This window comes from Pavona decussata, unplaced genomic scaffold (genome assembly GCF_977016875.1).
Source record: "Pavona decussata unplaced genomic scaffold, jaPavDecu1.1 SCAFFOLD_72, whole genome shotgun sequence".
NCBI classification, from domain to species: domain Eukaryota; kingdom Metazoa; phylum Cnidaria; class Anthozoa; order Scleractinia; family Agariciidae; genus Pavona; species Pavona decussata.
Genome location: NW_028145491.1, coordinates 4,713,732 through 4,727,935, shown reverse-complemented (window position 1 = coordinate 4,727,935; position 14,204 = coordinate 4,713,732). Strand labels below are relative to the sequence as shown.

At 42.1% G+C, this 14,204-nt stretch overlaps 1 protein-coding gene across 2 annotated transcripts in view; it reads right to left on the bottom strand.

The window, feature by feature from the left end:
- Positions 1–14,204, bottom strand: part of LOC146477090 (transient receptor potential cation channel subfamily M member-like 2) — a 66,169-nt gene that overhangs the window by 51,216 nt on the left and 749 nt on the right. For both annotated transcript variants that reach the window (XR_014865511.1, XM_085114082.1), the window contains exons 2-5: positions 13,931–14,025; positions 2,930–3,092; positions 1,574–1,738; positions 306–503 (exon numbers count right to left, since the gene is read on the bottom strand). Coding sequence is in view for 1 of the 2 variants with exons in the window: in XM_085114082.1 (XP_084970208.1) it covers positions 306–503; positions 1,574–1,738; positions 2,930–3,092; positions 13,931–14,025 (621 nt within the window). In the remaining variant the exon portion in view is untranslated. The remainder of the gene's footprint in view (positions 1–305; positions 504–1,573; positions 1,739–2,929; positions 3,093–13,930; positions 14,026–14,204) is intronic.

Below are 14,204 nucleotides of genomic sequence, written 5' to 3'. Positions count from 1 at the left end.
TTGGCTACGTGGCTTTATAAATGTAATCATACAGGAGAACAGAAATGCAATGTCGTAATCCGAGACTCACAGGTGCTTTCCGTTTTTATCGTTTTACTTATATTTTACTGCATCGATGAAATTCCAAGTAGCAAAAGAGTTATTCTCGTAAAAGTCTCACGTACTTCCATTAGGACAACGCGGTTTATAGATTGTTAGATTTGCATATGCCCAGAGCCAAACCTCGATAAATAAGCTTCTCGGTGATTGGTTAATTGATTGATTGATTGATTAGTAACCGGCTTGTAAAACAGGTTTCAATCTACCTGTCTGCGGACAAGTTGCTTCCTGTGGTCCACTATTCCCCATGTCGCTATACCTATCAGATGGACCTGTTGAGCATTGTCCTTCAGTTGAGCACCACGCGACATGACTGTGTGACCCCGCACAGCTTCGCCCACATGACGCATGACACCTGTGTTCGTGCCACCAGTTATAATCCACGCACCCGTAGTTTGAGCGGCCTGCGGACACAAAGCAATCTCTTTGACATAAAATTTGTATTCAAATCTGGCCAGTACTGATTGTTTAATGTTTTCCGAGCGAAATGTTGAATGACAAAGCTACTTATACTGGAATTAAAGTAACTCTACTTACCCTTTTTGCCTATAAGGATGTATTTTGGGGTCATTCTTCTTTGTAACTGCTCTCTTGTAGAGTAAAGAAATTCGGCTATGGTTTTCATTAAACCTGGTCAAAATTCAATCCCGTGATTTAGCAGATATTAAGAGGTCTTAAGAGAAACTGCTTTTTTAATTTACTAGTTAGTTGATTGATCATATAAGCGTTAGCTCAGTTTTAAATTCATACAGTCAAATCATACAGTGAGCACTAGGGGGTACGGTGGGGGATCGTAAAGGCCTTTTTACCCTTAAATTTTCAGCAAGGTGGGAAACATAGCTACATCAATGTTGCATAACATAAACCCGACCGGTTAGCTTAGTTGGTAGAGTACCGGACTACCGTGCGGGAGGTCCTGGGTTCAAAACCCCGGCCGGACCACCACTCAGGGTCTTTAAATAACTGAGGAGAAAGTGCTGCCTTTGTAATGACATTTGCTAATGGTTAGACTTTCTAGTCTTCCGGATAAGCACGATAAACCGTAGGTCCCGTCTCACAACCCTTGTTCGTAATAATTCTGTGGGACGTTAAAGAACCCACTCACTGTTTGTAAAGATGTAGGGGACGTAGTTCCCGGCGTTGTGGTCAGGTCTTTGTGTGTATTGGTCTGGGAGGGTGGGGTGAGATCACATATGGACTGAGGCGGCAGTCAGAGGCGCCTTGTTTTTGCTGACGTCCGATCTCACCCTCTGGATATGATTGGTTATTGATTGTTAAGTCACACGTGTGTTATGACTGATTTAATAAAGACTTCTAACGTTTTGATGGAGGCATTGTTTTCATATCGTTCCCACCTCTAGACTGAGACTGAGAAGGAGGTCTAAGAAGGGAGTCAATTGCGTACTTCATAATTTGCTCGCTACATTAGTATTAACATCAAGATTAACATTAAACAGTACGTATTGGGTAATACCTTTTGCAGTCCTTGCCTCAAGACTTGCTTCAGTTTTTGATGAAGTACAAAATTCTTGGCGCCACCGGTCACAGAGATGAGTAGCTTGGGTAGGTCTAGTTTCCAATCCTTACAGAGCAGGCGCAGAGCCATTTCAGGATCCGTGTCATGAGCAACTCGGATGTACTGGTAACGGAAAACAAGGCAAACAACCTGGGCATTAACACTTATTTTCCTCTGAAATAGATCCAACTTTACCCTTCAGGCCCCGTCTACACTCACTCGTTTTTGCTGTCCACAAGTAAGCGATTGAAAACGCTATTTTGTTGCACTTGTTGCGATATCGTTCAACAGTTATTTTCTAAAACCTAGATTTCCCATTGCTCACATGAGGACTTAGTGACGGTCCAATCTCGTTCTTATCCGCCAACGACTTTAATTTCCGTTCTCCACTTTGGGCAGCGTTTTTAAAAATCACCGATTTCGGTGAGTTTTTGGCCGTCTATAATTATGAGTGGGCCGAAGGTTAAAACAGTCGGACGGAAAACCAGTTTAAAAAGTTTTCTAGATCTAAAACTTAAAAATAGGCACTCGAAGGAGTGCATGTGGTTTCAGCTACCATACTGAATTAAGAGTTATTGCCTCTGTTCGAGTGACCCTGAAAAAAGTCACTGTAAGAAAAGCGAAAGGGAATCTCTTCAAACATCAATACATTGTATGCGATTGTTGCATTTACTGTAGGTTTTTTGCTTTATTGACTCCCTTTTCGTGCATTTATGACAACGTTGCAAAGCAGGGGTGTTACTTGGGTAGGTGTATGGTAAGTGTCCCTCCGTGGGGTTGCAATTTTGCCCACGAGTTTAGGGAGATTATTTTCCAAGTGATAACGGGGGATTTTTAGACTGCCACTATAGGTATCTCTCCAGCGATCACTAAAGTTTCGAGTATAGTTGTACATACAGTATTGACTAATCGTGACGTAAAAATGGCTGGATATTGGCTGAGTCCTTTCGCGGGAAACCCTTTGTGCCACGACGGGTAGCCAATCAAAACACAGGATTCGCCTTATCTTGCCCGCCCGCGGAGTCAGTCCCATAGTAAATACGCGTTATTGGCCAAGCTTCTACGAAGCTGAAACCACAAAACCTGGACCTGGTTGTTTAAAGAATATTGAGATCAAAGTTTGAAGTTGCCTTATCAAGTTGGTTAGTGTAAAGTTACTTGCTTAACTCCTTATGACTTGGTAGTAAAAACGCTCCTTGCTTACTTTTATTTCAGAATTAATCAGCTTTTAAACAACCAGGCACCTAGGAATGACAATGTGTTCGAATTTTTAAATAACAACCAGTAGCTGTTGGCGTTTAGCGTGCTACTGACCTTAGCCCGGCTGACCTGCCCCGCACCTTGGAACTCAAGTTCTCCATAAGCATTGGTTGGTTTAGAGGAACTATGTTTAGATACTTCCCATTTGTCGCCTCTCTTCCCATTACTCAGCAAGGCTTCACCACTATGGTCCTGTTTCATCCGTCCACAACAGCAACTGAAAAACAATCAAATAAAAAAAAAAATCCGAAAATAACTCCCACCTCCCCAAAAACATAGCCTGCGAGCAAGCTCTCTTGGGGGTGGGCGGCGAGAGGGGGAAAGAGGAGAGTGCTTACAACGATGTCTCAGGAATTTTCATTTCTGCGTCGAAAACGTCGATGCAAAATGCTGATTGGTGGATATTGAATTTGGTGCTGACGTCATTGCTCTTCGCGTGCGTCGTGTTGACAATACAAAAATGGTGGAAAGCGGAGTTCCTATTCGTGAAGGTTGCGAGAATTTCTCTGGAATTAAGGCCCGAACAAAGTCAAGCTGCCAATGTTTAACTTCAAAGTAGCGATGTTCTTGCAGTTTTACCTGTGAGATTTGGCAATCAATAGTTGTTTGCCCATTACAAAGTATCATTATCGATTACTAGATCGTAGAAGCAAGACGAATGAGGATGTCTGCCGCTTAGATTGCCGATATTTCAGATGAGGAGTCAGGGTCGGCCAATTTTAAACTTTTGTTTGGTGTTTGGCTCAGCCGAATAAAAAAAAAAAATGGACATCTTTCAGCTTACGCCTCAAATTAAAGCTTTCTGAATATATTGCCTCCGAGTTCTTCGGTACGGAGTTAGCAGCGAGCTGCCAGTTTTTTATGGCAATGTTTTTTAGAAGCACAATGTTTTCCTTTTCATCTGGCACTCTCACGTCTGGTTCACGACATCACAAATTTCACACGGGTTGAATGTTCCAATGCTGAACCATATTGTCGATATTGAGATCCTACCGATTTCCTTGCACTGCTTCTTTTTTCTCTGGCCGGACTGTGTACAGTTTTCGACATTTTTTCTGTCCAGTAGTTTTGTGGCGATGACACTGAAGTCGGCAAGGTTTGCTTGACCCTTAGGCCCGGTTCAGACGCCGAACTTTTCATGAGCCGAACCTAATACCTTGAATTAAGTACATGAGAAGTTCGGCGTCTGAATCAGTTGAGAACGGCTGTTTCAATTTGGAACGGCTCATCCGTACTTCCCGCCTGGCTCAGCCGGGAATTTCGGCTTTGGAGCGGCTTTGATTCAGACGCCGAACTTTTCATGAGCCGAATCTAATGCATAAATTATTATAACGTATTTCAAATGAAAAAATAGAAAATAAAAAAACCCCCTAACATTTCGATTGGTTTTGCTTCAAGTAAATTAAGTTCGGCTAATTAAGTTCGGCGTCTGAATCAAAAGGCGGGATTTTCGTGATTTGGCCTTAATTTGAATTAAGTTCGGCTCATGAAAAGTTCGGCGTCTGAACTGGGCCTTAGGACGACATTTGTGACCTCGGCCTTTTGGTCAATCGGTTTTTAGTGTGCTCACAATAAAGTTAAACACTTCACTAAATGTTATAATTTTTGTGGCACGCGGTAGGCACCCAGGTGGGTTACTCGGGTATAAATGTGACGGGGGGGTCCGACGTATTTTTTTGGGTCTAAAATTTTCAACTCCTGTATTTTTTTGGGTTGAAGATTTAACCGTGTATTTTTTTGGGTCTGAAAAATCTGCGCGTATTTTTTTGGGTTCGAATTTCCGCCAGGCTAATAGGTCTTACGCAATTCAAGCCAATCATGTATTTTTTTGGGTCTAAAATGTCCACTCTTGTATTTTTTTGGGTGCACAATATAAGGTACATGTATTTTTTTGGGTGCAAAATATTAGGCTCCGTCGGAACCCCCCATCACATTTATACCCTAATAACCCACCTAGGGGTAGGCACACTCCATCAAAAACTTGAGTTTTTGTCAGCAAGGATTCCCGTCTTTCGAAGTGTATCTGATAGATAATACATGTTTGTTCACCAGTACGTTTGCTATCGTTTCCGGTTTGCGCTGATTGGTTAAATTCTGACACCTAGGACAGCAGGGAGCCGCGGGGAGTATTGGGGGGGGGGGGGGGGGCATTCAAATTCCTGAGACATCGTTGCAAGCTCTCTCCTCTTTCCCCCTCCCCCCCCACCCCTAAGAGAGCTTGCTCGCAGGCTACACAAACAAGCCCCCAAGCCTCAAACTTAAACATTCCTCCCAGACGTATGCGTATTAGAAGGTTGTAGATCAATAATGTTGAAGTTGTTGGTATTTTCAAAACCTGGTAATCAGAGGCCATAATCAGGGATGGAGACCGTAACGAGATGCCATTTTGCTTTATGGGCTTGTCCCCACGTGCTGTATCATTAAAAATTATTCCAACAGTGAAGTAAGAGTACCTTATTGTTCTTACCAGTTGTGTCTCGGTTTACTCACGCAAAGCGTTGCGTGACGACACTAAAAGCGGCTGCGAGGGAGACTACGGTTTACTCTTCCCATTTAATATATAACAGGTATAACAGGTATGGTGAAGGCAAACACCACGTAACCATTTGTGAAAACCGAGAATGTTGTCCACTCTCAGAATTCAGTGCCTGAAGAGGTAAGTTATCATCATACGGGTGAGTGTCACGGGCCTGAGAAGGACTGTTTGAGTTGGTATTGACTGACGTTTCGCCAACCTGAGTCAAGTCATGTTCAGAGTCAACTAAATTGTCCATTATCATCAGATGTCGCGGAAATATTGGTCGTCTCACGTTTAATTAAACTCCATTTTGATTATTCTAGTTGTTTCCGGGGCTATATAGGCAAAGGGCTAACAGAGAAACTTCAAATGCTTCAAAATCGTCCCGCTGTTAAAGTATGAAGCACGATGTAGTGATTTAGTGGATGACTTAGGTTGGGAAAGGTTGGCAAGACAACTCGCTATATTGATGTACAAAATTATCAATATTATTTCCCCAGCATATCTGAGGGAAATGTTCACTTAAGAATAATACGTCCCGTCCTATAACTTGAGGAATTCATCAATTAATTTGCACGTTCCTAAATCTAATTTGGAGATTGCTAAATGTAGCCTTCACTATAGAGGATCTGTCCTCTGGAACAAGTGCCATTTTACCATCAAAACATGTTTGAGGTTGGGCACTGATAGTTGATATTGTGTTACCAAAGGTAATGTTTGTTTGGGGGTGATCTTTTTTGCTTCAATGGCGGTGACCTTTCTGTAAATTTGACATCTAACAAAAAAAAAATTTCAGTCTGATTCTTTGGGTAGCTTTTGGCAATATTCCAGTGAACTGTGCTTTTCTCTTTCTTAAGCGACGCTAGAAATTCTTTCGCAAGCGCATCTTCTGCAGATGCGAACAGTAGCTGATACTTTCCGCTTTCGATGTCTTCGAGATACTCATTGCTCTTACTTCCAATAGCTGATCTTTCAGGATACTTTTGAGGGGACAAATCACCAACGCATAGCCTGCGTTCTTTAAGAGAACCAGAAGCTGGAAAATTAGGCTTTTCCCAAACCCGAACAAAAAGTGTTTTAAAAGTAACTGGACAAAGTGTTATTCATATGTTTGTCTTTTGAGTCAAGTTTCTTAGCAATAATAACAATATCCAGAGTCAACTGAAAGCCTCTGCGTGATCAGCTCTACCAGCTATTCACTGTTTAGTAGAACAAACTGATTGGACAACTGAAAAATTTAATTAAATAATCGATTAACTAGGAGTTTCAATGTGAAAGTAAGTGCTGGCATTAGAGCTGGAAGAAAATACTAGCAGTACAATATGAAATGAGATAAAACAGAGTAAAATCTACGAAACCCTATCGGCGTTTTCGATGTTTTTTTTTTATGTAAATGTATATTTATTAAACTTATGTTTTTCAGACATCGCTGGCTACCTTTGAACGACACAAACGCATTTTCAAAAATGTTAATACTACACTCGAGGTTTTCTGTCTCAGTGGTTGAAAAACAGTTTGACTCGAAGGTCGAAGGGATGATCTCAATTGGTGAGAACGACTCAGATTTCACCTTAAAGTGCAGACAGCCATTCAGCAGTTGAATGTTAACCATAGGTAGCCCAAGATCTACGATTTTTGTTGACCTTTGTAACGTAAACACCAGCGTCAGGTTATGTGAGCATCACTACGGATGAACGCTGTGAAATAGCGAAATTATAAGGGTTTGTATGGGGAGACGAATAACTGTATTTGGAGGAACAATTAGGAACGATTTTTCAATAACATTTTCTCACTCAAACTCTATTTCGTGAAACTCCACGAAATCACCTCAAATCGACCCAAAAACCACACAAGACACACTAACTACATTAGAACTCTAACTACATTTGAGTTCAGGTGAGAATTTTTTATCGAAAAATCGTTCCTAACTGCGCCTTCAAATACGATAATTGTTTCCCCATACAAACCCTTTTAATTTCGTTATGCATCAGTCAACTGAAATTCCGGCCCCCCGATCAGATAGCGGGGAGTTTAACATTGGTCCGATATTAAAACTCCGATAATTTCCCTGCCCTCGGGGTCAAGTAGACTGTTAAAATCCCCACATAGCGGGGTATTAGTACCGTACTTCCGAACTAAATAAAACACAAATCAGTTCGGGTTTGTTGGTAAAAATCGATACTGTGACGGACGTAACGTTGAGCATGGTATCATAGGATTTTCGTTTAAAAATTTATATTTTCAGCACATTGTAGATTTTGCTTATTTTAGTATCAAACCGGCACGGGTGGTTCAGCAGATAACGATCTCACTTCTTAACACCTCTGTGATTCGAGTTGAATTCTTGTCTTGGAGTTACTCAATTTCGGGTAGGTGTGTGCCGCCCAGGTTCTTAAGCCTTGTCCTTATTTATGGATGAGACAAACGAAAATTGATACCCTATTTAAGGCCCAGACCCGAACAATGACACCCTATTCAAGGGAAAAACAAAAACTAAGAGTTTAATGTCGTGAACGGCCTGTAACATCGGAAATTAAGCATCAAGCATAGAATACTAGAGTAAGCCTAGTTAATAATATGCCATCATAATCATGGAACATCTTTCAGAGACGATTGTTCACTGCTGTGATAGTGTTATGCTAGCCTGCGGAGCAGGCGGAATTGCTTCTGCGCGCGTAAGAGTTTTGGCGGCGAAAAGCGAGTGCCGCAGGGGCGAGAAAATTCTCCACTCGACCTCGCAGCTTCCCTGCCAAAACTTTGCTCGCGCTAACTATCCCGCCGGCTACGCATGCAGGCTATGTTATGGAACTGAAAGAAAGACAATCATTGTGTTATCTTTTTACAACTACAATCGCTTACAACATCTGATCATTGGATGATTGTGTTAAATAGTTAAACACAACTAGAAAGTAACTACACATGGAGGAGAAAGAAATCTTTCGGAATGGAGGCAACTTTCTATAGACCTCTTTCATAAATGGAGGGCTTAATTGTTATTCTTTTGTATGCATTTAAATTAGCCTTCCTGGTTTCGCTAGCATGTGTAAAAACAAAAGTATTTTCACTCAAAAGCGAGGTCAAGAAGACTTATTTGCATGCACATAAAAGAATACTAATTATGCCCTCCATTATGAAAGAGGTCTATTCGTACTAGTCAACTAATTAATCGAACTAAAGGAACTCAGTAATCGAACACACTAACGTTTATTGAATCGCTTTCATAATACTCTCGGGGGTAATTGTAACAGATGATTTGTTTCTCGTGTAGCTGGGCATTTACGCACGTGAATTTTAGCTGATACAACTTAGCTACCCTATCTAAGGATCACACCGGGAACACAATGCCAACACGTGCAAAAATGATACCCTATTTAAGGATCGAGACTCTCAAAAACCATACCCTATCGGGCGGCACATACCTATCTAGCCCATATATGGAGGTACCCCCCTCCCCCCTCAGGAGTTGCTCATCCTGTATATTCAGTCTTTTCGGGTAATGACACAAAACTATTGCTAACGACCCTTTTAGGACGCGGAACCCATTTTGAGTGACTAAATTACAATCCGACCCTAGCTTCTCGGATAAGGACGATAAACCGTAGGTCCCGTCTCACAACCCTTGTTCGTGAATAACTCTGTGGGACGTTAAAGAACCCACTCACTGTTTTCAAAGAGTAGGGAACGTAGTTCCCGGTGTTGTGGTCTGGTCTTTGTGTCTAATGTTCGGAGATATTAGCTGCATTAGCTACATCTCAAATCCGAGGGTAAACGAAAATATGATATGGTTTATGATATGAGTGCACGTACTCTAACTCATACCTATCTAATTACAATAAACCAAGTCTAGCAATGGAAGCACAAAGACTCCGCTGTTAAAGGGGAAGTATCATGGGGTTTTTGATATCTTTTGTCAAAAATGATGAAATAAGACCTTCAATCAGCTGGAAAAATAATCATTCTAGAATGACGAGAGGAACGAAATCAACTCAATTTTTGAAAGAAACAACTTGTGATCTGTTCCAGCGCATTTTGGAAACAAAAATGTGAGAACTTGAAAAACACTAGCCTAATATTTTTCAAGTTTCAATCCAAACCGGCCTACCCTGTCTCTAACCGGGAGTAAGGATTCATCGAGTTTGGATTCGAGTTGGAGTTCGAGTTAGAGTTCGAGTTAGACTTCGAGTTGGACTCCATGAAAAATCAATAATATCGATATGATACACGAAATCAATTTATCGATTTTCACCGATTTTTGTTATCAATCGGTAAAAATCATCCGTAAAAATCGCTCACGTTTCGTTCTTCCTTCGGGGCGACCATCGTTTTTTTACAGGGAAACACCCGACAGGCGCGTAATAATCAGAGGCGTAATAATCACGTTCTTAGTTGTATCAACAAACTCAATTTGACTGACGAGCCGCTGAGCCGCTTGAATAAAACTTGTCAGTCTATTTGATTGGCGAACCACCGAGCTTCTCTATGTATAGCCCCCACGAAATGAATGTGTCACTCGCACATGTTAAGTTTCGAACTTGTGGGAGCTATTGAAAGTGTATGGATGAGAACCACGCGGAAAATTCAAAGTTATAAATGCACGGAAAAGACAACTAACCGCCAGGCTATATCTTTCTATCACCGTCTAAGCATATAAAGCTACAGACAGATAAATCCAACGACAAAACGTTATTTCAATATTTGTTTATTCAGTATCTCCCAAAAGACTGTTTAGATCGATGACGAAATGAAGACAACACTTAAATTGCATCGCCATACAAGAGACAAAATCAATGGAACTAAAACTCACTGAAATCGCGCTCAATCGTTCCAAAAACCACATAGGAGAAATTGAACAGATCGAAACTGCTTTCTTTTGTTGTACACCATTTTTTTTTCGTATAGACCATGCTTAGTATCTACATTTGGCGAAAAAAAAAAGGCAAAAAAGCAAAAAACAAAAATCGTATACATGCCATCCTTCGTTTGGGGAAGAAAGGGGGAAGTGATGGGGGGGGGGGGGGGTCCGACTTCGTTGGGAGCCCTTCGAGAGCGCTCTCTCGAAAATAACGAGTTATTTTGCTTTTTGTATTTTTATAGTAGTACAACTCCGATTCCAACTCGAACTTCAACTCAAAGTCTAATTAACTCGAAGTCTAACTCGAAGTCCAACTCTAACTCGAACTCGACTCCAAACTCGATGATTCGGGATTCCCTCTCTAGCCAGAGGCACTAATCGACAGTTTTGATGCACTGGAGTGATAATTTTAACAAACTTGACAATTATTTCGTTGTTTCTGCTGACAGTCAGACATTTTTGGGTTTTGAAATGACAGCAAATTTTCGTGATACTTCCCCTTTAAATCACCGCTCAATGGCCCTGGTCAAACAGACATTTCTCGGACCCCTAAGGCCAAAATGAGCGTTAAATCCCCGCTATGTCCCGGGGGTCGGAGGCCGGCCGGCGGCGCCGCCTGGGGTCAGGGGCACCCAGCGACAATTTTATCTCAGATCCTTTGAAACGTTATTTTAGGCGATCTAGAGTGGCTTTAAAGCTCTATAGGTTCATTTTAGGTAACGCTATAATATTTTTATCTGTTCGGTCATCCTAGGGGAACTTGAGTCTTTTCGAAATTACAAGGGCATTTTTGTCCATTTCCCGAAAACCTTAGGTCTTATTTCCTTTCCGAAAATCTTAGCTGACCTTTTTTCGGTACCCGAAACAACATTTTTATCAATCCGAAAACACTAGGCCTTAAATTTCCCATATCAGGAAAGTTCGTGGTGAAATTTCTCTTTAGAAAATTGTAGGGGGTTAAGGGCCTTCCGAACAGAAAATTTACCGAAACGATCCGTTGGGTGCCCCTGCGGGGTTTCAATTCACCGTGATGCATTACATGTATTATACAGTGGTCATCTTGATGCTCAAATTACGTGACGCTGGTGTTTACATTACAAAGGTCAACACAAATCGTAGAGCTTGTAGACTGTTCACAGTTCCCCTATTTTTCCGTGGGATTCTCGAGACCGGTACGCTTCGATGGAGCTGCCGCCATCTTGGTTTGTAAAAGCGAGTGCGATCTGGGGAGAGTGTCTAAACTACCGAGGGGAGGGGAGCGGAGTTGGGAGGCGGCGAGACAAATATTTTTTCGCTTCCCCTCACTGACTTTACTAACACCAAACAACACGCCATTGAAAACGCTCCTCTCAAGCCGTTCGTTTGGTGGAGGTTCATCGATGACGTCTTTATGATATGGACAGAAGGAGAGGAACACCTTAAAGATTTCATCAGATACTTAAACTCTGTTCACGCGAGTATCAAATTTACCCATGAATACTCGAATTCCTCTCATCAGACACTCCCTTTCCTAGATGTCCAAGTCCACCTCAGCAACAACCACATCCAAACAGATCTGCACACAAAACCCACAGACAAGCATCAATACCTCCTCAAAACTTCATGCCACCCGAACCACACTAAACAAACTATTCCATTCAGCCTTTTCCCGCGAATCCGTCGCATATGCTCTACCGACGCTTTCTTTGATAAGCGAAGCGAAGGACTCATCAAGCACCTGGTCCAACGTGGTTATAGCCGCTATTCCCTACAAAAAGATGCAAATCGCGTACGAGCCATCCCACGTCACGCAACACTACAGCCACAAGAACAGAAAGCCACAAAAACAGACAGAACACCCTTCGTCATATCCTTCAATCCTGCTCTTCCCAAAATCTCATCTATTGTGAAAAAACATATCCAGATCCTCCAGTCCTCCGCCAACTGCAAACAAGTTTTCCCTCATCCACCAGTTATCGCCTACAAACGTAACGCAAGTCTACGTGATCTCCTGGTCCATTCCGAGCTACCTCAAAACAAGCCTTCCAATCAACAACCCGCTGGAATTCATAAATGCAACCACCCACGATGTCTAACTTGCCCATTTCTCCAAGAAGGTCAAACGAACTACATTTTTTTCAACACTAACGAATCACGCAAAATTACTGACTACATATCTTGCAATTCCAAAAACCTAATCTATTTAATTCAGTGTAAGAAGTGCCACTCCCAATACATTGGGGAGACAAAGCGCAAACTTAATGAACGTTTCGGGGAACATCGCAGATCTATCCTGAATCACCATCAACTACTCAAACCTACTCCTGTCTCGCTACATGTCAACCAACCTGGCCACTCAATCAACGACGTCCAACTAATCCCGCTTGAACTTATACGCAGCAAACGTGACTCAGTTAGAAAGGCTCGTGAAGCTCATTTAATCAACAAAGCTAAAACATTGCACCCTCTTGGTATAAATAGACGTGACGAAACACGCCAATGACATGTCTCACACTTGTAACTTAGTCCTAATCAACCAATCATTGTCATGTATTTTACATTTTAAATCTTCTTTGTAACGATCCTTTTATGTTTCTCACTTTTCTTTTTTGTTCAGCCCCCGAGGAAGGTTTGTATTGCAAACCGAAATATCGGGCAAAAATTTGTCTTTTTTAAAAAAACAAATATATTTCAGTTATTCTAGCTTTTGTTGTTTGTTCTATCAAGCTCGTCACCTCCGCCGTTGGGATCAGTCTGTCGTTAATATTTTATACTAACACCCACTCCCGCTCCCCTCGGTAGTTTAGACACTCTCCCCAGATCGCGCTCGCTTTTACAAACCAAGATGGCGGCGATGAACAGTCTATAGAGCTTGGGGTACCTGTGCGTCAACGAGCGGTCTACATTTTGAACCTATGGTTGCTTGAAGCTTTTCTTTCGCCTCGTCGGACAAAGAACAATATGACTCAAACTTCGAATTATTTACCACAACGGGCAGAGATTTTGACTCAATGGTCAAATGTATTCCGTCGACTGGCAAAGAATACTCCCGCGAGAATACTGTGAATGATCTATTCTCTTGCCACAGGGTCAGTCTCAAACATACCCTGAAGAAGAAAGGCCGTGTCTTTCGAAATATTGAAAAAATATACTTCCCTGACTGTGAAATCAGCCTTGCTCTTTTTTAGATTATTTGCTGTGAATGATCTGCCTCAAAAGGTGAAGAACAATGCAAATCTACTGGAACTCTGTTAACCCGAGTATCAAGCTTTTCAGAGGTTGGGGGGGGGGGGGAGGGGAGGAATGCCTGATACACGGGTTAGAACTTTGTCAGATCTCTTTCCACTAGTCTCCTTCGTAGCCGTTGCTTGGTAACGGCTGCGAACAAGAATATCACGTGCGATTTTTAGTGCCATCATTGCAGGCGTGGATATCCTGCATGATAAAAAAACCCAACCGACTGTGCATGCTTCCGATCTTATATCGGACAAATTTTGGATTTGTCCGCTATTGTAAAGAATAATGTGCCGCCTCGCAAACGCTCGCCAGCAATTATCATCAGCCGATTGTTGAAGCGTCGGAACGTCTAACTAATACCGCCATGTTGGGTCCGGGTGCCATCAAAAAGCGAAAGCCTCAGCGACGATACGCGACATGCGGCCGGTGTAGCCGGCTAGGCTAAACTTAACCGGATGTTACAACTTACGTGTAGTCATTTTCATCAGACGGAATAAACCATTGACATGTTCGTTTTCTGAAAGTCCGGTAAATCCACGACGTCTTGGGTTCTTGCACAGTCATCTATAAAATAAACATGGTAGAGTCTAATTACAGTAACGGAATGAGCGAAACATGCAGCAACTTTATTTCAGGGAAAGGGAAGGTCCCGGGGAAGGTAATACGAAACAGCGCGAGGACTCCTCATGGGTCAGTCATCTATAAGCATGGTACGGAAAGGACGAAACATGAAGCAATATCGT